This window comes from Thunnus maccoyii, chromosome 11, assembly GCF_910596095.1.
Source record: "Thunnus maccoyii chromosome 11, fThuMac1.1, whole genome shotgun sequence".
Lineage (NCBI taxonomy): Eukaryota > Metazoa > Chordata > Actinopteri > Scombriformes > Scombridae > Thunnus > Thunnus maccoyii.
In genome coordinates, this window is record NC_056543.1 from 25,616,385 (window position 1) to 25,641,349 (window position 24,965).

Consider the following 24,965-nt stretch of genomic DNA (forward strand, 5'->3'; position numbering starts at 1 on the left):
TCCAGACATGTTTTAGGGCATATGAAACAAAAAATGTTCAGTTGCCTCATTAAAAGTCCTTCAAATGACATCTGCTTGTTCTCAATGAAAAATCTGTTTTTATCTCTGTTTCATTTCAAACGTTTATCTATTGTTAGATACAAGAACTCTACTTGATGAAAAGTCCATTCTCAGTGTACATATGTGTACTGGAGGCTTCACGTTTTCACATCATGTTTACTGGCCCTTGATTGGCTCCAAACTAGTTGTGATGTCACACATAGGTATGCCCGCTAACCTCGGATTTTCAGTGAACTTTCCTCCTTCAACAGATCAATGTGAAAACAACCTTCTAGTGTCAACAACATTCTGCACAGTGAAGCTCAAACATCCAAGTGAAGGAACAGAGAAAAACACCTTTTTGACTGGAGGGGGATTTTAAACACCTGTTCAACAATAAATGTGTGAAAGCAGGTTCCTGTCCTATTAAATTTTGATGGTTTGGTTACTCTATCATATGCATGTAGAAGGTAGGAGACAGAGAAATCAGGCAGTTACCAGTTTGACTAATTTGGATGGCTGAAGTTTCATATTAACTCCAGATAAACTTTTAAATACATTTTTGCACAGGCTGTGGGTTTTGGTCCCTGTCACTTACATTTTAAGTGCATTATCAGGAGATCGTGTAATGAACAGGGGGAATGATTATGGAAAGAAAAACTTATTTCAATGTTCATTGGGGCACCTATTGTTCTTGACAAAATTGTGAAACCTGTCCTTTAATACTCACCGTTTTTAATCTACAACCTTATTGTTTAAACTGAAGGCCTCATAAAAGTGAACCAGCCTTTATCAAAGAATGACACCCAAATTTCTTCAAAAACTCATTTATTGTGAGTTACAATGTTAGGACTTAAGCATAATATTGATGACAAACCAACAGATGGACATTTTGATGAAGATTTACGATTTGCATCAGTGACATACTGGATGTTAATACACACGCACACACACATAGGAAGGACAAATAAATACACCTTTTTAACCACTGTGAATAGTAAAGTTAATAAGAGTACAAAATCTAAAAGCATGTATTGTAACCTTAATGTCTTTACAAATTGTGTAAGGGGACCAGAACCCTTGTTTGAATACTATCGATGAACACGTCAGTCCATATGTTGTGTGTTATGTATTGAACAACAGTACAATTTCATGTATGCATGGCTGGTCTACTAACATGCTGAGAGGTTTCATTGGTGACATACAGGCTGATTAGCTGTTCTTGTACTGTGGCTGTGAAATGGCACTCAAACATATAATGTTGTCACTCAAATGTCTGAGGTATTGGTAAAACATGATAAGATGTAGGGAATGACCAGAACCAGCAGATGACTTTGACACAAAACAAATAAGGCAGTGAGGGTCCAGAAGCTCCCTCAGACTACTTCTGGTGGGATAGTCCCCTGTTTAGCACTGATCAACAAATACTGACAACACACACCACACTCTCCTCAGGGAACCTAGTGCAATTAGGGTAAACAAGGTCACTGACCCATCAGGTCATTTGCCAAGTGTGAGTTAATGTTTGAATCATGTGTTTACACTGTCACGGTATGGCTTTTTGTCTACTAGTGATGCATTAAGAGGGATGTTGGCCTACATGGATCAGAAGCTTATGTTCCCCTTTCATCTAGACAAGGCACCCTGCATGATCAGACCCTGTGTTAGGGAATGACATGGTTTCAGTCCAAAGACCTCCTGGAGTCCTGGGCACACTCTTCACTGCTCCAGTGTCACTTGGGGGCCAGTAATTCCAGTAGCTGTATAGATGTCTCTGTGTGTGTGAGCATGTGTTTGAATGTGTGTGTATCTGTGTTTAACTGCAGAGGTTGGGAGGTGAGATCACAGCTTGGGCTGGTTGGCTAGCTTAATCTTCAGGTTCTCTGCTAGTTTGTCCAGGAACTCAAAGGTGTTCAAATAATCAGCACGAGTCACACTGCAAACAGAGAAACAGAGGAGAAAGGATTAATTATACTTTACTTTAGGAGGCACTGAGTAGACTGCAGTGTTCCCATTGTTTATATCTACAGATACAGTTGCCATTTAAGCCAAACACTGAAAATATAAAAAGTAAGAAAAGTAACATTTTTACTTTAATGAAATCAAACCTTAACCTACATGGAAAAAGATTAGATTTTTTCTGAGTTAAAGGATAATTTCACAACTTTTCAAGTCTGTCCTAAAACAAGTCAGGTTCCCAAATGAACATTGACCCATGTTTTTCTTGCTGTAATCATTACTCCTGTTCATACTGGCCAGTAAGAGATCCCTTTAAAATCCACTTTTAATGTGAAAAAAGTGATGGGGGACAAAATCCACAGCCCTCCTTTTGTGCAAAAACTGATTAAGAAACTTCTTTGAAGCTAATATGACTAACTTCAGCTGCCCAAATTAGTCAATTCGAGTAGATATCTTTCAACATTACAGTCTTTTTAGTGCCAAAATCCTTCTTTCTCTTATGATCCTTCCACTGCAGCTGAACAGGAAAACACTGTCCGTCGAGACACAAAGAGGGAAGCTGTTACTAAAAAGACTGTAACTGTGGCAGACATTCATGTGACTAACTCAGTCTGCTGAAGCCTCATTATCTTCTGATAAACTTTTAAAAACATTTTTGCTCAAAACGATGGACTGTGGATTTTGTCCCCCATCACTTACATTCTAAGCACATTTGGAAGGGATCTTTAATAGCCAGTATGAATAAGAGGAATGATTACAGCGAGAAAAACCTGTTTCAATGTTTATGTGGGCACCTGACTGTTGTTTTAAGACAGATTTGAAAAGATTGTGAACCTATCCTTTAGGACTGTCTAGTAGGTAAAATGATCATAAAAGATCAGATGTAATTTTCTCCTTTTCAGTAACACATATAGCAGCTAAGGGACACATTTTCTGATCAAGCGAGGCCACATCTATTGCAAACTTTCTGCCGCCATAATCATCACTCTCCATCACAGTGAATGAAAGAATGTAAACATGATTGTTTTCAGCTGTTAATAATTGCATAGTAGTAATCTTTTCAAAAGCTAGACAAGGCAAGTCGTCCCTTCAGCGCTCTCAAAGAATGTTAACACGGGTTTATTTGGGTAAATAATGAATGCGCAGTACGACACATCCAGCCAGTGTTGCGGTGGTTCTATGACGATCACCAGGAGACCCTGTGGTGCCTGAAGCAGAAATATGAATTGAGTGTTAGATTTATGAGGAGACTTACTTTGATAATCCTTTGATGCAGATAGCCAAATCCTTGGTCATGAATCCAGACTCGATGGTCTCGATGCAAACGGCCTCCAGTGCCTCACTGAATACTCGCAGCTCTGCATTGTTGTCCAGCTTTGCCCGGTGGAGCAGGCCCCGTGTCCATGCGAAGATGGAGGCTACAGCAAGCAGATGCACAGTGTAAAGTTAATGAATCCCTATATATTTCATACAATGTATTATATATATCATATACAATTTCATATAAATCAAGATTACATTAATAGAATAGTAGTTTTAGTGGTCATGTTTGGATAGATGCTGAACGTTTAAGTCTATGGTTCATTTTCCTACCAATGGGATTAGTGGAGGTTTCTTTTCCCTGCTGGTGTTGTCTGTAGTGGCGTGTCACCGTGCCGTGGGCAGCCTCTGACTCCACCGTCCGTCCATCAGGACAGATCAAGACACTAGTCATCATACCCAGGGAGCCATAGCCTGAAACAGAGTCACACAAAACCACATGAACAACAGAAAATCTTTGAACCAACAAATGAAAAACTCTGATTTATATTTATAAGGGTTTTACATAGATTTTCACAAATCTTACAACAAGCATGTTTCTTCACCAACCTTGTGCCACAGAGTCAGATTGTACATCTCCATCATAGTTCTTGCAAGCCCAAATAAAGCCTCCATCTGATTTCATGGCCTGGGCCACCATGTCATCTATCAGACGGTGCTCATACCAGATGCCTTTGGCCTCAAACTGAGCACGGTATTCCCTGGGACACACAGAAGGGTGGAAAATACATTTAAGTTGTGATCTACAGTATATTAAGGACAAGAATGTGTGTGTACCAGTGTTTCTAAAAGAGAGAGACAAAAGATGCCTTTGTGACTGTGGTGTGTGGATTTCCTTACTTCTCATAGATCTCCTGGAAGATGTCTTTGAAGCGACCATCGTACTTCTTCAGGATGGTGTTTTTGGTGCTCAGGTACAGAGGCCAGGCTTTGGACAGAGCCATCTGGAAGGAGCTGTGAGCAAAGTCCCTAATGGACTTATCAGTATTGTACATCCCCAAGGCTACACCACCTGTGCCTGGACAGACATACAGACACACACATGAATATATACTAACAGTACATTCACACATGCCACAGTAGAATCACATACATTTTCACACACACACAAAAAAAAATCTACACAAACCTGTTTAGTGTATTTCTGCATTTTAGTGTGCATTATAGTATGACCAAATAAGTAATATAACAATGTTTGTTTCAAACTTTGACAAACACTGAGAAAAGTCTTGAAATGAAATCCCTGTTTCTAGTTGTCATTACTCAACCTTTTTAAATCTATTTCAGTTGGCTCAGTGTTTGGTTTACAGTGATAAAACCAGAACAGGCAAATAGTTACAACAGAACTATTACTAGATAAGCAATATCTTATAATTTCCTATTTACAATGTGAACACAATGTGCTTGCAAAAGCCTTTCTATGGTGCAAGTTCAGCTTAGTTATATTGACTGACAACCTATTACACATCCATATTATGGTATTTGACATCTTTGCTGCAAGATATTTTTCATGTAAGACTGGTGTGTGTATTTGCATACTTGAGGCATGTCGATCTATGATATTAGAAGTGCACAATCACAATCATGGACATCTTGCGTGACTAACTTTACCACCTTGCTTGAATTAGCAGACCTCTCATCTGTGGTGAGGTGTTGGATGCTTGATCAAACACAGTGCTGACACAAACTGTGCTCTTACCCTCAAACTCATGGACGACAAACTTGACTGGCTCTCCGTTTGTGGGTGTGTAGGTCATTTCCAACTTCCCAGGCCCAGGCACCACAAAGTCTGTGGCTTTGTACTGTGGGGAGCACGTTGAGAAAGACAAAAGGTTAATAGTAGAGGGATGTTTGATCCCACTAAACCAGTCAACCATTACAAACAGCTATTAAAAGGTATGAACCACATCCTATAAAATGGTGTTAAATCAAAGATCAAATGACAGTGACCATCACCAGAAGTGTTAGGTGATACAACATATCAGCAGAGCATAAAATATGCATACCTCTGACACCCATGGGCTATTACGTAACTAACAGTCATATGACACTTCACCTGGATTACTCTCCTCTGATGGGAGAACAGTTGACTTTGGCACAGCGCCACAAGCCAGCCTATGATTTAGCTCTGTGACGTTGCTGCGACTTGTCAAGGCTGCAAGGCAGTACGTTATGGTCCAAAGGACAGCTGATGAAGTACAATTATTGACTGAGTCTCTCCTGACAACCTCATGATGTCTGAGATAACCGCAACTCACTGTGCATGAGTTGACGGAGAGTCAGTAGACCGCTTGTTACAGAGGTTTAAAAATTAAGATTATATATGCCCCTTCAGTAGCAGCTTTGTCACATAATAAGAGAGTTGGGATAAGTTTCTCTGCAGATACAAAAGGTCTGTCACATAATTGCTATACTGTTAGAGCTGCTGCTTTTAGCTGTAGTCTTACAGTTTGACTTCTGTGCAAATCAGGATTATTTAAACCTCATACTGAAGAGCTTGAAGAGTTGACTCTGTGTTTGGCTTTTACACATACCAATGTAATCCATAATATAATTTCCACACTTCTGACACAATATTATATTAGTAGAGCACAAAAAGCTAATGAAGACACAATTTACTCAGTCTGGCCCCACTTGACTTTGTAGCCTCAAGTGGATAGAAATTTGATCTCCTCACTCACTGTAACATGTATTTTTTAAGTTTTACAGAGACAGTGAGTATAAATACTCTTCAAACTCAAACGTCATCTAAGCAATTTGGCCAACTGATGTTTTGTGAACCGATAAGGTACCTGGTCTCCATGGGCATGTCTGCCAATGATGATGGGTTTGACCCAGCCGGGCACCAGGCGGGGGATGTTCTTACAGATGATGGCCTCCCTGAAAACTGTGCCACCTAAGATGTTACGGATGGTCCCGTTGGGCGAGCGCCACATCTGCTTAAGCTTGAACTCCTCCACACGCTTCTCATCTGGCGTGATGGTGGCGCACTTGATGCCCACATTGTAACGCCGGACTGCCTCTGCTGCGTCAACAGTCACCCGGTCATCTGTTGCATCTCGGTTCTCCATTCCCAGGTCATAGCTGTGCAGGAAAAGAGAGTTTGAAAAGTTTGAATAAGTAGCATCAGAATGAAACCTAAAAAATATATATCAGCAATGTACTGGAAATGTCAACTGGTACTGTGTATAGGGCTGGGGATCGTTCATTTCAATTTCAACATTGGTGCAAATACAATATTTGTCTATACAGTACCCGATACTTTGTTCAATACCTTAGTTTGGGGAATAACATGTTTTAAACCTGTTTTGTTTAACAAAATATGCCACACTGCTTGATGTATTGGTGTAAAATAAAATACCTATACCTGAAAAAAACATGGTCTAAAATTATAAAAGTTTCTTGATTTAGATCTGGACCTCAATACAAAAAATATTGAGGATCAATATTCAGCCCTAACAGTATATCTGTGTACTTGTGGAAATGGAGAAAGAACGTAGAGACAACGAAACGGACATGGAGACCATTTATAATCTAAACAGCAGAGGCATGGGACACCATAAACAATAGCATTCTGTTTCAAGAAGAGCAGTGATTATGTACGCTTCAGTATACACACACACCATTGCACAGCTTCCTAGGAGCATTAACTGACAAAGCACTAAGAGTGAATGTATGCTATCTTTTTGGTTGGCTAGAAGCAGCTAGGCGCTGAATGTTAAAGTACAATGTCTGTGACATTTAACACAATTACAGTGTCAAAGAGCATGAACAACATTAATGAGTAGTGAAAGAGCTCGCTTCCAGCTTGAGGAGAAACTCAAATTGCTGCTGGGGCCTTATTCACTCTATATCTTGGCTAATTATATTTCTTGCAAGACCTGACACTCCGCTTGCATCAAGAGTAGCCATTAACCTCCTGTCCCACTTCCTTCACAGTACTGCAACTGTGCTCACTCGCTTCCTCTTTCTATGTCTTTTACTTGCCTCAGTGAGGGGGAGATCTACGAAGGGACCCCACAACACAAAGACCAGGCATTAAAGCAAGAAAAGATTTGTGAGCCTGAAAAGTTGTCCAGGAGGAAATGTGTACAATGTACTTAATGAAGTATTATATGAATTTAAAACTGCTCTATGCCTGAAATCAGGGATGGTGCCTGAGAACTTTCAGCCCTGAAAGACAAAAGAAACAAGGAATCAATTGTGCAATGACAACTGGCCCTCTGCCAAGATAGCTGGAAAAGCAGCTCCCCTTGTTAGACTTGTGCTTGAGGGGCCTCACAGCTTCCCAAGATGAGGAAGTACACCTGAAAAGTAGACTAAGCCCAATGTGCTTATCATTCCCTTCAAGTATTAGCCTATGTGCTTTCTCGTGGACTCTGGCTTTGTTTGAAAGCAGGCACGACCTTTTACCCACATTCTTCCTCCCTTCCCCCGAAAGCCAGGCCACAACAATATGACGCTCACCATCTGATGACAAACTGGACACATACCAGTGAAGACAGACTGACACAAAAAGCGTTAAAGAAACGAGATCAGGTTTAGCAAGTATGCTGTATTTGTTCTTGTGTGTTTGCGATGCCGTGTGTCGCTTCAATCTCTATCACTTATTTAACAACTTCATGCATTCCTTGGACACTCGGAGGCAGAAAACCTGCACAGGCCTCAATCTGCACTCTTCAAGAAATGCATGCACATAACACAGGTTTACTCATATCACATCTGGAACTAATATCAAATACCCCAAGTGTCTTTAAAGTTTTAAATGAGTGTTATCTATTCTACATAACACCCTGAAGATGTCTCAATGCAGGGGGTTAGTTTGTTTTTACCAGTGGCTCAATGTGTGACAATCATGCTTGTTGTGAAATTCTTATGTCAGAATAATTATTACACCATATTAAATGAAATGTGTACTTCCAAGGCCTGTTGCACAATAAATCATTAACTTTTAGAATTCTATGCAAGAAATGATGTTGAAAATCAAATGAAAAAAAAGAAGGAAGCCAAAGTCCAGTGTGCTGACTCTGTGAACACCCCACAGTCTGAAGATACAGTAGTGAATGGTGGAAACTTCAGGGACTTGAACTTCACCCCAACAAATTACATACATCCTCCGATCAAGGTCCATGCAAGAGATAAGAAGCTAGGTCAAATGAAGCAACGGATGCTCCCGTCAATTAGGGTGCTGAAATAGCCAATAATCACTAGAAAAATCTGTTGGTGACCTTGAAAAAAAGACAGTAAACAAGTAAACAAAAAGTCACTCAAACACTAATTTTGGGGACTTCTCTGTAATAAAACGCCCAACCAATTATCAGTATCAGGCCCTAAAACCTCAATTTGAAGCCTCCCTAAGAAAAATTATGTGTGCTACAATAGAACATTAGATGGTAAGATGTCTGAGGTATAATTATAGTGTAATATATCTTCTGTGAGTTGAGTAATGCTTGTAAAGAAATGTCATCTATCATTTCTTTATATTCACACAACTTTAATGCAGCTGATCTCCTCATAATAACATGATCCTATTATCACATTGCTACAATTTAGGGGGACTTTTCCGATGTAACACTGTACATACTGCAGTGTAACCAAGATAACAACAGCCACAGAGGAGATCCTGTCAGCGACTAGGCTCAAGATGGCACCTTAGCACCAGATTAGCACCTTTTCATAAAGTGCTAATCAGATACTGGTTGTTTTGCCCATCACACTCTCTATAGGGAGAAGTCAGGATAAACAAGCCAAACTAGAAATCCCAGCACTGCAGGAACTGTCAGTTCATAGTTTTTTTAGTTTTTTTTTTAATTCAGTCTCACTCAGTGGTCCCTGTAGAAAACACCAGTTGCAACACTACACCATCCCCTCATGTAACTGGGAGTGCCATGACAAAGGCAATTGAATTACAGACTGCATAATCTGCTAATCTAATCTCTGTAACATCATAAGTGCTTTTCCAAACATTTCAAAAACACAGGTGTGCTGGTGACTGATGCCCCCCCACCCCACCCCACCCTGCAGTTTTCTTCATACTACAGTGTTATTACCTGTGCAAGTCGAGCTCCAGGTATGGGAAGATGAGTTTCTCCTTAATGAGCTCCCAGATGACCCGAGTCATTTCATCTCCCTGCATCTCCACCACAGAACCTGACTTGATTTTCTGAGCCATCTTAGAGCCTGGGAGTAGACATGGGACAAACACACGCATATTGAAGAGAAGGAAAAAGAAATGAATCAAAGAGAGATAAAAAGACAGAGCATTGTGACAGTAGTGGTATTTTATCAAGCAAAAACACCATAGATTTGCAGGATAAGTTTTGCTGCTTCCCACAGAGGGAAAAGTTCCAAATAACACTACAGACTCCTCAATGAATGAATTCATTCAAAACATCAAGTGGGAGTAGCCAGACCAGAGACTCAGCATTTAAATCACTACTCCTGATTTACTCCATAATCCTCTATGTATAAGTAAGTCTGTCAAAGCGAGACAGAAAATCCTGCAGCATATGGTCAACCAGAGCTAACAAACTTACCTCGGTACACTGTCACCAGCTTTGATTTAGAAATGGTTTAAATATTATGCATGGCTCTTATTTTAAGGTTATAAGGACATACAGCTGCATATTACATGTTTGCTTTAATACACACCTGTCAAGTCTATTTATTTATAGAGCACATTTAAAAATAACAAAAGTTGACCAAAGTGCTTTACAGACACTGAGAAATACAGTCAAATGAAAACACAGACATAGTTATGAGGATCAAGGAGAAAAATAATTAAAGTGTAGAATAAAAATGGGATTTAGCCTAAATCCTAAAAACACAACAGCATTGCACAGAGAACAAATAATAGAGAGAGAAAATCAATAAATACAATAAAAACAGTGTGACCATTCATGTCTTCATGATGACTATTAAAATGCTGAAGAAAAGACGTCTTAAGACGGGTATAGTCATGGTAATAGTTAAGAGAATTTCAAAGACATGGAAGTTATCTTTATACATCCATGTTCAAAGACCGGATTTCTTCACAAGTTGCAGCTTTCTATCTATCTTTTTATTTTTATTTTTTGAAAATCACAGGAGGTTTGAAAAAGTTACATAAGCCTCCAGAACAGGACATGGGGAGGAGACTGCTGAGATGGCCACAGAAAGTCAGACCACACTAGTAGGGCTGCAACGATTAGATGTTAAATCAATTAGTTGCCAGCTATTAAATGAATTGGCAACTATTTTGATAATAGATTAAACGCTTTGAGATATTTTTAAGAAAAAAAAAGTCCAAATTCTCTGATTCCAGCCTCTTAAATGTGAATATTTTCTGGTTTCTTTAGTCTTCTGTGACAGTAAACTGAATATCTTTTGGTTGTGGACATTTGAGGACGACATCAAGGGCTTTGGGAAACAGTGATCATCTTTTTTCACCATTTTCTAACATTTTATTGACTAAATGACTAATCGATTGGATTAATCGGAAAATAATCATCATGAAAATAATCGTTAGTTGCAGCCCTACAGATGAGAAATGCAAACATGGCATATAACGTATAGTTTAGATAAATATGTCAAGAAATAGCAGTCCAAAACATGAAGGAGTTTGCAGAGATTGCAATGGGCCTCAACTAGTCGGGTTGCCCAGATACGAATTCATTTCAGTAATGACCCCTTAAAAGTGACATTATTTGGTTGAACCCTAGTTAGTCGAACACAAAAAACCCCTTTAGCTTGAGTTTTGTAATACTCGCTGGTTTGTAGCCTGACTGTTAGCTTATCACTGTAACAGGACAAAAGGATGTGAAATGAGATAAGACTCATTTACACTTCCCTGTCGCCACTACTTGGTTCTGCAGTAAGGACAGTTTCATTCTACGTTACAAACTCCTACCTTGTTCAGTTTAATGGTCCACGACACAGTCAGTACCGAGACGAGGAAGCTATGAGACGTCTTTTCCTGGTACTTCTGAGCTGAAAGCTGTTGGCAGCTTGAGAGAATCGGCAGGTAGCCGGCTTCCACCTCCCGAGTTCACGGGCAAGATATTGACCAATCAGAGAAAAGAGAACAATCTCGCCACCAATCAGCTAAGCCCACACATCATGAGGGGAGGGATCTCTCCGGGCGGGGTCTGCAAACACGGTACGCTGATTGGTCCGGAAGACACTTCGCTCTATCGCCATATAGAATGAAAATATGTATTAAAGTAAACGACACTTAAATTAATCTACTCATTCATTTTATTGTATTTGTAACTATTTATTGCTATTATTCTTATTTAGTAAAAATGTATCTAATGGTATGCTTCCTATGTTGTTGTCCCCACCAAATAATTATTTACAGTACAGTAACTGTAGTAAATAATTTACTTCTGTGGAGTACATAAAATAGTAGTTTTTTTCTCACGAAAGTTCTTTAAAGTATGTTGTGGTTTCATTACCGATTACCAACAATTCTCATTAGGCTACTTTGGAAAATATTTTGTCTGGTTTCATTGATACTCAAGCCTGGATTAACTAACAGGGCAATACAGGCAACTAGTGAACCCCCAGACTCCCGAGGTCCCACAAAAGCACCATGATCACTATGCAACAATTGGTTTGTGGTATTTAACTTATTATATCTTTGTTTGGGACAATGAATTATTAAGAGAGGGCCCAGCAGCTTGTTCTTGTCCCAAGGTCAACTAGCAGGATGATCTAGCCAAGTAGTCTGTATACACACTGGTTATTGCAGTTGATCTAGTTGTTACTGGTTATTGAAGTGGAGACCACTAAGGGTCCTTGAAGGCCTCCCCTGGCTAAACATTTGCTGTTGGACTCTTATTGAACCCTCCGTCCACTGGAGGAGGACTTGTAATCTACAAGTTCTGGTGGTGGAATCAGGATAGTCCACGGCCACCAACAGGCCTTTTTCAAAGCAGCCTTGACTTGTCATAGATGGGAAAGCACAAGGTGTCACTAATAACGTCAAAAATGGCTCCATTCTAATCAAGTGGCCCATTAAATCATGACAGTGTGACAATGAGCCTGCATGCACAATACCAGGACCCTGAAACTGAAGCAGCTCCATAGAATTCAGCCATCTTTATTTTATTTTCACACCTGTGCTTTTCCTGCTGTCACATGTCAAAATGTCTTCCATGAATTTAAGTGATGGCTGAATGAATTCATTTCCATCGACTTCAATGCACACAGCAGACTACACATGGGCTCAAGTTCACTATGTTTCAGTTAATTTGTGGTAATTTTATTTAACACAAATTTATGAATATGTGCTATGGAGGACAATATAAACTACATGAATTAAGGTCTCGAAACTAAATTTTGACGCAGTGCTATAGTGGTGGAAAATCCAAAATAAATTTACCAAATTACCAAAAACCAATTGAAGCACAGTAAACCTGGGGATGGGGACCCTAGAGCATCCCACACTGAGCCAGCATCTGAAAATTCAGCAGTTGCATTTCTGCCAGCTGCTAAGACAAATCAGGCCTCCCCTGCAGCTACTATTAACATGCTTCTTGTCCAGTTTTCAATTGGTTCTTTCAAATTAGCTCTGTGGAACAGCTCTCCTCTAAATTGCAATGTATTCAAAGATGGTATTGCACTAATTATGTGAAATCTATCAGAGGGAAGCCAGGTTAAGTAGACTTCGTTGGATTAGCAGTTTCATGCCACTGTGAATGATAAGGACTTTAGGGGGAAAAAAATTGTGAAGAACTTCTTCATGCCGATGAAACCATAGAAATTTAGTGATGTCATTCAAATGAAACAAGCAGGAGAAGTGGACACTTACCCAAATATAATGGTGAAGGACCTTAAATTGAATGGGAAACTAAGTGATTATTGAACACTTGCCACCATGCAAGACAACAATCACATCGGTGAAACACACCCCTCCTCTCTCTGCTTGCATGTTGTTTGTGGTTGTGTTGCCTCCAATGGGTAAAATTTGTTGTTGTTTGCCTTAATGAATGTTTGTTTTATTACCCATATGGTTGCTGAAGTTTGTTATCGTGTTGCCAACACAACTAATCTAGAATTCCTCTGTTTCACATTTATAATAATAATAGTCAAGTCAGCCTTTCAGTCATGTGTGATTCGTAATTATAACCTGTGCAGAGGTCTGGTGATTGGTTGTTGGATGTTTTCCATCCTTGGTTTGGTTTTAGGTTGAGTAATTAGCTTAAATAGGTACCTTGATAGGGAATGTTGTATAAAAGCATTTTTTGAATCCCATAGATATTTGATATATGCAATGATATATTTTGATAAACACTTTTAAATGTAATATGTCCATGAGTGTTTTGTGGTTTGTTATATTCAGCTTCTGATCTGTTCTTGCAGTTAGAATTTGCAATACAGCCTCTACAAAATTTTATGTTAAGATGATAGTTTTACACAGTTGCCTGTGTTAAACTTATTTAAATACATATTCTATAGTGGGGGGAAAGAAAAGGCAATCCAATCTGATTATCAACCGACCTACACCTACTGGCCTCTGTGCACTACTACCCTGTCACCACCAAGTTCCCATTTAACTACACATGCAGCTTCATTATACGAGACCCAGAGACCAACCAGTCCTTTTATGTTGGAATACATTATAGGCAACCTGGCCCCTGGGTTTCTGTGTGTCAGTTAGTTTGTGGTAATTTGATTTAACACAACTTACCAAGCGAGCACATACAAACTAAAGGCCTTAAAGCTAGATTTGACGCAGTGTCCTTCTGTACAGGATTACAAGTTGAGCTAATAATGCAGGACTTGCGTTAGTTGTTATTTTACAGTGGTGCAAATTGCAGTTAATCAAATTACCAAGACCATAACACATGCAATGAACCTGATTTAGGGCCCCTTTATGGGTGTTTGGGGCCCTGAGGGTTTTGATGCACCCATAGGCTACACTTCAGATGTTTTTATGTTTTGCTTTGATGTTTTGTTTAATGTCTTGTCGGTTTTTATATCCTAGTCTTGAAAGAGATAATATACCTATTTTATTCCACGTTTGATGTATCGAAACGACAACAGACAATAAATAGTTAATCTCAAGAACATTGTACGTTAAAGCGCTTAAAAATGTGTAAAAATGATAACAAACCTAAATTCAATATATCGGGTTTAAACTTGCTCTTGTCAACCAGCAGATGGCAGAACCGCACCGTGCAATGAGGTCTGAACCGCTTCTCTGTCTCTCCAAATGCAGCAGCCATGTGGTCCTGAGGAGAGGAAAGCAGCGGCTGGAGAAGCCCATCTCCTCGTTGGACATCTACAGTAATAAAATCCTATACTTCACCTTCTCAATCTAAAAAGCTTGGTTAATTCTATACAAATGTATCTCTAGAAACTGAGTTGAGACACTTAAACATGCAGTGAGGTGCTGTGTTTATTGATAAGACTGTAATTATATGTTTAAAAACGCTACTTTTGCTTCATGTAAACGTGATTGAGAACTCTCTTTCCCAACGACCTATTGGGTCCACTTTACACAGGGCGGTCCAGATCAGGGGTAAAGGCCACTGGCTTCCAAAAGCAGCATCTCTTTGTTGTCTCCCACCTCCACTTTGAAACAGGACCGCAGCTTGGCAAGACCTGAAAGGCGTCGTGTGACTGCTGCTCTCAGCTGTGTCGAGATAACCAAGCAACGACAGAGAGAGAGAGAGAGAGAGAGAGAGAGAGAGAGAGAGAGAGAGAGAGAGAGAGAGAGAGAGAGCTGAGGAGGAGCTTGCTGCTATAAGATTCACTCCACGCACCATCAGCACCAAAACTTGCAGTCCATCCATCCATACCCATCTCTGTGCTGCGCTCTTGCTTTTGCGTATAAACACTGGCGTCTTCATTTGATTTTCCCCCCCGTTGGACGGTGCACAGGTGCATCCCACGGTTAATGCTCGCTCTTTGCTGAGTTGATTATGGTCACAACCCCCGCGGTGCCAAGGTGGAGTCACCGCGCGTATCTCGGATCGGTGCGCTTCTCCAGGGGCTGGGATGCGCACCGGGCACCTCTCGCTTCCTGCCTAGTTTCGCGTCTGAGCAGGAGTCAAGCGCTGCCCCAGGGCGCCGAGGCAGGAGGACCCAGTCGACCCGGAGCAGGATGCCGGTGATGAGAGGGCTGCTGGCCCCACAAAACACCTTCCTGGACACCATCGCCACCCGTTTCGATGGCACCCGTGAGTAACAAACAAACAGCTCTCTGATGATCTCTTTTAACAGAGAAGAATAGCAATCACACAATATACTTTGAAGGATGCTTCACGCGGTTAAACACACACAATAGAAAGCCTGTATGGAAAACCACCACACTACATAAACTGATTAATGTTTACAGGGATTTTCTGCAAGGTGCAACTTTAAAAGTTTGATAATTTACCTTTTCACTCTGCCTAATAAACTAAAGGTCTCATTTCTGCAATATGTTGATGAACAAAGTGATGTCCTCTGTGAAAAGGCCATTTTTTCTTAGAAGATGGACTTCACCTGTCTGTACAAGAAGAGGTCAAGCTGCACTTTCACACTATGAGCTACAAACAAAGCACAAAGGAAAATAATTAGTGTTGACTTCTGCAAATACATGATGCATTCAAGAGTTTGCTGGTCTCAGTATTGTGGTTTTATAGTCCATGTGATGGCAGTGTTTTGATAACAGTCAGTGGTCATAGTGTAGATGCATGTAATTAAAGCCTCCTTCTTGAATTTCAGGGCAGCTGTGATGCATCCTACTGTTATAGCTTTATGACTAGATTGCTTTCATTTCCATTGTGCCCCATTGTGGCCGTTCACCATTATGTCTTGGGCACATGTCCAGGCTTCGCTCTGTATTCTCTGTTTTAGTCAACCGGTCTTGCCAGAAAGGTTACAATTCATTTTGTGAGTTCACTTCCCTGATGAGCATGAACAAACCCTGTTCTATTTTGATCTCTAGGCTATTTAAGCAGCAGCAGTTGAAATGATGCTCGAGAGAGGAGGATGAACAGACCTTTTTTTTTTTTCGTTGGCAAGGGTGTCTTGCGAACAGATGCGATGAGCAGCCCGTGTGTGTTTGGGCCCATGCTGGGTAGGTGGGCGGGTGAGAAATGCTTATATTGCGCTTGGGCTGTTTGTCTCTCCTCCTGTGTTGATTATTCAGGGTGATAGGAGTTTGTGTGAGTCTGCAAGTGGGGGGAGCCAGTGTCTCCCCTAAACCAGTTATGTGTGACAGTATGGTAGCAAAGATGATTCGACCATGCAGCAAGTCTCTTAAAGACAGATTCTGATCACACTCAAGGTTTTTCCAAGTCTCCTCTCCTCTCCTCTCCTCTCCACTGCGAGTTGTTAGTCCTTCCTCTTAGTATACAGAGTAACTGTGAGGACAAAAAAAGGAACGAATAGCATCTCTATGCTGTATTGTCCTTTATCTTCCCACTCATCTCTACTGTTATGTGTGATATATAAAGACTCTACTACTTTTTCCTCATGTCTCAAACATAATCACATAGACTGCATTAAGAAGCACACATACGGTGCACATGCACAGACATGCACACACGGTCCTCACATGTGATGACAAGCAAATCAAACAGTAGAATAGAAATCTTCCTATTCATTTCCATGTTCTGCTCTGTAGATTAGACCTCATCATTCAAAGAAGTGGTCTAAACCTTTGCGATTTTTCTTTGAGTGGCTAAAACACAGGCCTTCCATTTGCAGAGTTGCTGATAATTACACATCTCCAGCAGCACATGTGCAGTCATTGTAATTAAGTCCTATGGATGACAAGAATTCATCGTGGCCTTTATGCTTGTCAGAGGAGGGGGTTGGGGGCATGGGGGTGGGGGTTGGGGGTTGGAGGAGGAGGATGTGGGGGCGGGGAGGGAGGAAGTGTGTACAGGATGGTGAGATGCGAGAGTGTTAGTAGCTATTCTGATGGTAGACGGGGGATTTCTGTTAGCTAATTATAAATCCATTACAGGTCTCACTGTGGCACATGCAGCTATGAGTTTTTAAATGGTGTAACATCACTGAATAAGACACTTGAGCAAGAATGGAGGACCGTTATGTGCCTGTCTGTTGAGGTTATGAAAGCTTTATGTGCTGGTGAATACAGCTGTGTGTGTGCGTGCGTTTCTGTGTGAAGGCCTTTTGTTGTGACATGAACTGAATGTCAGTCATTACTTTAAAAAGCCACTCATCACTGCCAGAAGCACCTGAAAGCATTTCTTTTTCTCTGTTGTTGAAGACTATTGGCCACATTGTGTGGTTGCTCCATTGTTTAATGTGTCTCACTTGACTGAATGCTGAATCTGGCAAAACCTGCAATACACTTGGAGATGCAGAAAAAAAACCTGGTTTCAAAATATGCTACCATCAAATGAGACTCACAATTACAGACTCACAGCTGCGTGTGCAACTCTGACTCATGTCCACTGACTCCTATACCAACACTCGTTGCACGGTTTTCTGCACTTGCTCTCACCCAGCGTTGACAGCTAAGTAGAGAGGGTGTTCACATCCTAACTCGGTTGGGTACAGGTGCAGGACAAAATCGGCATCGTACAGTTAAAAAAAAAAATGAAAGAGAATGCATTCTGAGTTTTACAAGCTCCCACAAAGTCACTGATTTCCTGATGGAGACCTTGCCAATATGTTAAAGAAATAATCAGTTTCAAAAAATGCTCAAAGGCTTGTACATATAAGTGTGATAATATACCGCAATAATAATAATTTGATGAGAGTGAGTGTAACTGATAGCAGAAACATTGAATTTTTACACAGAAGCTAAAGAAACCCTACCTGAAACCTCCCACATATTAGACTAATCTGTTCAACACCCTCACAAAGACCCAAGTCAGATGTCAGAGTGGTACTATTTCACGGTTAGAGTGAGATTACAGCAGGGATTTGTATTAGGTACAGTAGGCAATTCTTGTGCGCTTGACAGTCATTTGACAGATGTGCTGCCGATGCTCTTACGCAGAGTGACCTATGAAAGGTGCGTATGCTTGTTGACAAGAGCAAACCCACAATCAGATTTACACACACACACACACACATGCGCACACACTCACCTTAAATGGGGACCTGGATTGCTGCATCACACTGCAGTTAGACAGCTTCTGAATCATTAACTTGGAGAAATGTTATTTTTTATAGACCCCCTCTCATGACAAATGTTTTAGCCAACGGCTCAGGAGAAAAAAGAACACATAAACACATGCAAACACACGTATAGTCCGCAATACCAGTGAATAGAAAATATATCAAATGGCTAAGCTTCCCTTGCTTTTATGTTTATTTGTCATCATTTTCTTATCTGTAGATTCATGCAAGGCTCTCGTTAAACTCATTATTTCGAATTTGTTAATATGTGGAAATTATGTTTTGGAAGAAAAATGAGAGGATGGAAAGAATGAGTTCTCTGAAGACTCACTGTAAACGTCATGCATAGTTCAATCAATGGTTATTTGCCGCTGTGCTCCCTAGAAGAGGCAGCAGCTGTGTGGGACTGCACGAGTCAATTGGTCCTATTAATTGAGTGGGTCTTGGCTTGGTCCTAATCAGGTTAGGGCCTGAGCTCTGCTCATCACGTGGACATGTGGACCAACACTCCCTGTAAGCTGCCACCAGCCTGCTAGCAACCTTTACATCTCTCATGTTTCATTTTAATCCAAAAAGACATTTAACTGTGTGAAAAAAGGGCCAACAAAAAGATTCCTGGTGTGGTAACAAATCTGATTATCACACTGTCACAGTTGAAGGTCTTTGCTGATCACATAAAAATGCTTTTTGACCGATTTTTCTTTATGAATTCAATCAATCCAAAACATCGCCACCTTTTCACACGCACATGTAAGGTATTTATTGAAGTATCCTTGAATTGCAGCAAATGAATTAGTAGCAAATCAATAAAATGATTATGTGCACTGATAGACAGAAGGCTTAATCTGTTCATTAACTAAATGAAAAACAAAAAAGCTCCTCAGATCTTACAAGTAGAGATAGGAGAGTTGTGCACTGTTTTTCTGACTTTGAAGATCTTTCACTTTCTTAGTTGTATCACACATAATACTCACTTTGCCACAAATCTCATTTGCTCCAGTCACAGAGAAGTAAAGTGTATTTCTCTCTGCCTCTCTCTAGCATCTTACGTCAAATGATCAAACATCCCTTTCTTCTCCACCCCTCATCCCGCACTGCTGTATCCCTCCTTCAGTCTTTCATTAGTTGCCTCCCACCCTCTCCTCTTGTTATTCATATCATTTTGTGCATACGTGTCCATGTGCATATGTGTAAGTGAGAAAATGAGTGTACAAGGCTCCAGGCTGTAGGGAGAAAGACTGTCACCACCTCCCTATGCCCGTGTTTGTATATCTGTGTGCATCTGTGCCTTGTGTATGTTTGACAGCACAGATTAGTGGTGAGGTATTGTCGTGTCTCAGGTGTGTGTTTCCCCTGTGGCGCTTTGTGCTTAAACCCCCTCCTGGCTTCTCGTCAGGCATGAACAGATATAATGATAGGCCTATAATGGCCTGGCACTGTCACTTCATGGTATTAGAAAACTACAGACATAATATTTTATAACAGATTTTAAAAAAAATTAAGAGTCCACGGCAAGGCTAGCAGCTCTGTGGGGGCTTATTTAAGCACAGCGGTGCTTTGAACAAAATGGTAACGTCAGCATGGCAACATCTCACAGTGACAATGCTTATATTTAGCAGGTGTAATGTTGTTCACTACGGTCACCATCATGCTACTGAAGTTATTAAGATGACTGTGTATCAGGCATAACGTGACAAATCTTCATTAAATACAATTTCTTTCTCAATGTCATTATAAAATGAAGTGTTAACACTTTCTCAGTGTCATTAATTTAGTCACAGTGGGCTGTCGACTCAGCTTTTAGGGCCCCGGCCTCATGCTACTTTACATAAAAATGATTCCAATTTGTTCCACACATTGAGGTATCAAAGCTGAGGTATCAAAAGTCAGTATCCGGAGAGAAAACGTTGGATCAGTGCATCCCTAATGGCAATCTCATAAGTTTTGTAGGTGTTCCATCATGAACGTATCAGTGAACATTTTTAACAAGATCATGGTGTTAAATAGAAAGTCAAGCAACCATGAATGTCTGTACCAAAGTCTGTGTCAATCCAGTAAATGTTGAGATATTTCACTGGATAAATGAAAACCTTCTCCTGCTGGCGACTGCAGATAAAAATTCAGGTGGATTTCATGGCAAACCATCCAGTAGTTGTAGAGATACTTCAGCCTTGACAAAAGTCACTCTCATCCTTCGAGCCAGTGTGTAGATTATATAAAAAAGAAAAAAACACAAAGAGAGAGTTTAATCTGTGATGTGGAACTACCATCATTGTGTGTGAATCACACACAATGATGGTATATCCAGGGCTACAGTAATATTAGTGTAATATGGATATGTTAATTAGTGCAATATGTCATTTTTTTATGAGTTTATGTTAAATAATTACACAATTTGTGTGAGTCATGTGAGGGACTTTTATATTAGGGTGTCTTATTTTAATAGGTTACTGATCAGTATACGTGAACATTTTGCTTTTAGGATAGATTTTTTTTCATAAATCATTCTGTGATTGATTAAAATAACCACACTGATGGTTTTGATGAAGGTCTGGATTCCACACAGAATTTTATCGCTGTATGAGTGAGTGGAAAATAGGTTAGGTGAGCACAGTAAATACGAATGAGAAAAATGATAATGATTACAGTGTGGTCATATGTGGCCACTTTTGTAAATGTAATTCCATTTACAGCACGGATGACTGTGATTTTGACATTTCCTTTAAGTGGTCCAGTCACAACACAAAACAAATTGCTTTAAACATAGGGAGTTACACAAACTACTTTTTCCCTCTCAAAAATACATAATTTGGACCTACATTACACAAGATAGTGTCAGCATTCATGAGAGTTTTAAAAAAAAAAAACGAAGATTCAAAGAGTGAATTATTACGACGGGTAATATTGTTGTCTAATGTGGTGTGATTGTGTTTGTGCTCAGACCCTCCCTGGTCATAATGACAACAGCTCACAATCTGCCTCTTGTTATCACAAAACAGGGAGAGTGAGAGAGAAGGACAATTGAGAGAGAGATGTTGATAGGGAGAGAAACAGATCTGCCTTTAGCACTGACACTCAGAGGGAGGGAAAGAAAAGACGGGGGAGGCTTGGATGTCAGGGAGGGCAAAAGGAGGATAGGAATCAATAGAGACGGGAGGGTCATGGTGGGAGGAAACTGTGGGAAGTAATAAAGGGGTGTGTTGTGCACAAGACAGATATGATTAACATGCAAAATAGGACGAGGACTGATGACAGATCAGGGTTGCACTGTTTTTGCTACAACACAAAAACAATGTTATGAAGTGCTTTACATTAAGACACTGATAGGTAACACAAGGTTATAAAAATGTGAATACAACTGTGAGAGGTAAAAAATAAATGAGAATTCAAAAAAATGCAACAAAGGCCATAAGATTTTAAAAAAAAAAGAGTTTGAAGAGAGATTTAAAGGAGGACATTGACTTTTCATGCCTGAGATCCTCAGCAGCAGAGGAGAACCCTCTGTAATCCTTACTCATAAGCCCCAAACATGCTCCACGCAAGTACGCAAATGCACAGATTGTTTTCTTGCATTGTTGTATTCTGGAGTGTTGCAGCTAGGGTCGCTATAACAAAAGAAAGCTGACAGACAGTATGAGTAAAGTAATAATGCTTGAAGCCATGTTGTTTTTAGCAGCATGACCATGGATGCATTAAGAGAGCTGGATACAGCACCACCACTCATCCCTGCTGCCAATTTGTCCCGGTAGCCACTGGGACAAATCCTCTACAGCCCAAAAAGCATTTCCCCATAGAAAAGCATTTATAAAAGACATGTCCAACTACAAACAAGGCCAACCATTTGTTCCATCTTTGTTTTGTGTATTATGGCTGTTTAAACCATGAAGGTTTTATATTTGTAAAACTTTCTCAGAGCATAGAAAAGCTATTTCTATGTGCACTACATCAACCTGATGTAAAGTGTATGGGCACAGTAGGAACTCGAGAGTGTGGCCAATGGGAGAAACACTAATGCAAATGTGCAGTTGGCCACACAATGCATACTTTAAAATTCAAAACTTTAAAATTAGAGAGCTTTTTTTTTTCTTGGCTTCTGCGTTCCACCTTGAGTCTGCACTATATTTTTAAAAAATCCATGGGCTTGATGTCATTGTTCGTATGTCAGCATGGTGACATTAGCATTTAGCTCAAAGCATGCCTGTGCTAAAGTATAGCCACGCAGAGCGTCTAGCATGCCTGTAGAGTTTTAGTGTTACTTATTGGAGATATATGCAACACACAGTCTGACACATTCACACCTACAGGAATCCACTTCAGACTTACCTGCCACATTGCGCTGATTGTACAATTTATTTGTATTAGTTATATGGAATGTGATGGGGAGGAGAATTAATAAAACCATCAATTAGACAGACTCTCCACACTTATAATCAAGTGAGCCCTTGATAAAGTGAGCATGGCTTTACTGAGAGCGTACTTCATTATTTCTGAATTTAACAGTGCCCTTTTTACACTTACGCTGTGCCTGAAGTCAGACTATGAAGCTGATAATCAGTGATGAGAGAACTTTGCTCACTTACTGAATTAGGTCTCTAAAACATGGGTAATTCACACTATTCAGGTGCTGCAAGACTCCCGGAGCTGGAATTAGAAGGACTGCAGGGGTTGTTTTCTTTTGCTTAGTAACAGATGCACACACTAAAATATACAGATGTCTACTATCTCTCTGTCTGTCACTCTCTCTCTCTCTCTCTCTCTCTCTTTCTCACACCTACACACACACACACACACACACACACACACACACACACACGAACACACACACACACACACTAGTCTTTCTGGCTTTCAGTCATATATTATCGACAATAGCTGCCTGCTAAAGATAATCAATATGGATGCTTTCACTACGCACCTGCTACTGAGTACCAGAAGCAGTTTACTGAGGCTGCAGGTAAATCCATGACAGTGATATAAAGCAAACATGTAGTGGTTAAACATGATTCCTGTTTACAGAGGACGAGGCCTGAAGGGAAGGTGGCCTTTTATTCTCTTTAGACAGTTCTCTTGATGGTGGCTCTATAGCGAGAATTATTAGTTCAAAATGCAGAAACTCAAAATCTGCCATAAATGGCATTATGATGTTCACCAAAATGTTGCTGCAGTTGAAGTAAAAGTCATTAGGTCCTTTCCTAATTAAAACTCTCATCTTTATACTTTTCTACTAAAACAGCTGAAGATTTTAGCCATTAACATACAAGAATGCCACAATGTTGACTATGACATGGCACTATAAAGATTTGCCTTCATGGTGATATTTATCTAATTTATTTATCTTATTTGTGAAATTAATTTGGCAGACAGAGGGCGTGTGAGGAGGCTGATGGTCCATTTAATCATGTTGAAAATTTAAAATTTCAATTTTGACTTTTTTTTTGACATTTTGTAGTTATTGAACATGAAGATGAATGTTTAATTAAGAATGCATGACAGACATTTCAAAACCATTGAGTTTAAATACTTTCAACACTAATCAAAATCTGATTGTTTAAACTAGTTTCTTTCTTTTTACCAGTGTTTACCTTCAATCTATTATTTTTAATTTCGACAGAAATTCCCTAAATGCCCCAAAACTTGCAGAATAGTTTGGCTCAAATTTATGTTTACAAAATTATGGTGCTTTTTTTTTTCTGTCGGCAGCACTACAATATCAACAGTTTTAATTTTGTGATTGAATTATTAAAAAATGAACTAAAATCACTTATCTGCAACTTTCATAATCATCTCAGCTTATGTGGGCTGAAATAGTGTTAAATTTAAGTCTGAAGCAGGAAAAAAATGATCGCTTCAAATGCCTTTGTACATATTTATCAGTTAATCTAAAAAAAATGTCCTAATCTTCATGAAACTAAGTTGAATTAGAATCCATATTGAAGGTGACTGAAGACAAAATAGCCTGCCGCTTCTTCAATTGGTTATATAGTAGGGTCCAAAAGCCTGAGACCACTTTCCCATCATGGTCTCAGACTTTTGGACCCTATTGTATGTATGTGGATTGATGAGAAGGCAGAGTTAAGATGTATTAAGCATTTCAGGTCACTTATTTCTGGCTACTAACAACATTTATCAAAGACCCATTAGGGGGGATCTTATAATTTATGTTGCCAATCTAAAAAACCTTACAATAGGGCTACTGTAAGTATCAAGGCAGTGATATAAGGCCTCTTAGAATAAACCAGAGGAAACGGGTGTCAAAATGTCAAGTTGAATCTTGTCATCTTTTCTTGTCAGTGAATTCCATTTTGTGTGAAGTTGCTTATTTTAGACCCACAGAGCCATGTTAGATTCTCCATTCTTTTTACTTCAGCACTGTCAAAAGCATAATTGGAGCAATTTAACAGTTGTAGGCAGGTGTAGAGTGTACTGTGGATAGGTGACCTGACAGATCGGCTAAGGGAAGCAGAAAGAGAGACAGGTAGAAAACACAGACAGAGGAGCAGACAGGACAAGTTAGAGATAGACAGTAAACCAGGTGGTCAGCGAGGATGTCACCATGTGCATAAGAAATGAGAGAA

The 24,965-nt window shown here is 39.9% G+C and overlaps 2 protein-coding genes across 2 annotated transcripts in view; one reads left to right on the forward strand and one right to left on the reverse strand.

Moving 5' to 3' along the window:
* Nucleotides 1–850: 850 nt before the first annotated feature.
* On the reverse strand, nt 851–11,343 carry idh1 (isocitrate dehydrogenase (NADP(+)) 1). Its single transcript, XM_042425603.1, has 9 exons — nt 11,207–11,343; nt 9,369–9,498; nt 6,111–6,402; nt 5,018–5,120; nt 4,159–4,336; nt 3,868–4,019; nt 3,592–3,732; nt 3,254–3,416; nt 851–1,975 (listed from the first exon to the last, which is right to left on the reverse strand). The coding sequence occupies exons 2-9, from the start codon at nt 9,488–9,490 to the stop codon at nt 1,882–1,884; spliced, it is 1,245 nt and encodes a 414-aa protein (XP_042281537.1). The 5' UTR covers nt 9,491–9,498; nt 11,207–11,343; the 3' UTR covers nt 851–1,881.
* A 3,588-nt stretch (nt 11,344–14,931) lies between these two features.
* kcnh3 (potassium voltage-gated channel, subfamily H (eag-related), member 3) overlaps nt 14,932–24,965 on the forward strand; it is a 134,162-nt gene continuing 124,128 nt past the window's right edge. Inside the window, exon 1 of the mRNA XM_042425601.1 lies at nt 14,932–15,485. Within this exon, the coding sequence (XP_042281535.1) occupies nt 15,410–15,485 (76 nt within the window). The 5' untranslated portion in view covers nt 14,932–15,409. The remainder of the gene's footprint in view (nt 15,486–24,965) is intronic.

Bases quoted from the DNA above. Each gene is read 5' to 3' on its own strand.
- idh1 (XM_042425603.1), bottom strand. From the start codon at position 9,490: ATGGCTCAGAAAATCAAGTCAGGTTCTGTGGTGGAGATGCAGGGAGAT. The intron at 4,337-5,017 runs GTAAGAGCACAG...ATGTCTGTCCAG, and splicing joins TGTCGTCCATGAGTTTGAGG to GCACAGGTGGTGTAGCCTTG. The intron at 1,976-3,253 runs GTAAGTCTCCTC...CTCTGTTTGCAG, and splicing joins TGCATCAAAGGATTATCAAA to TGTGACTCGTGCTGATTATT.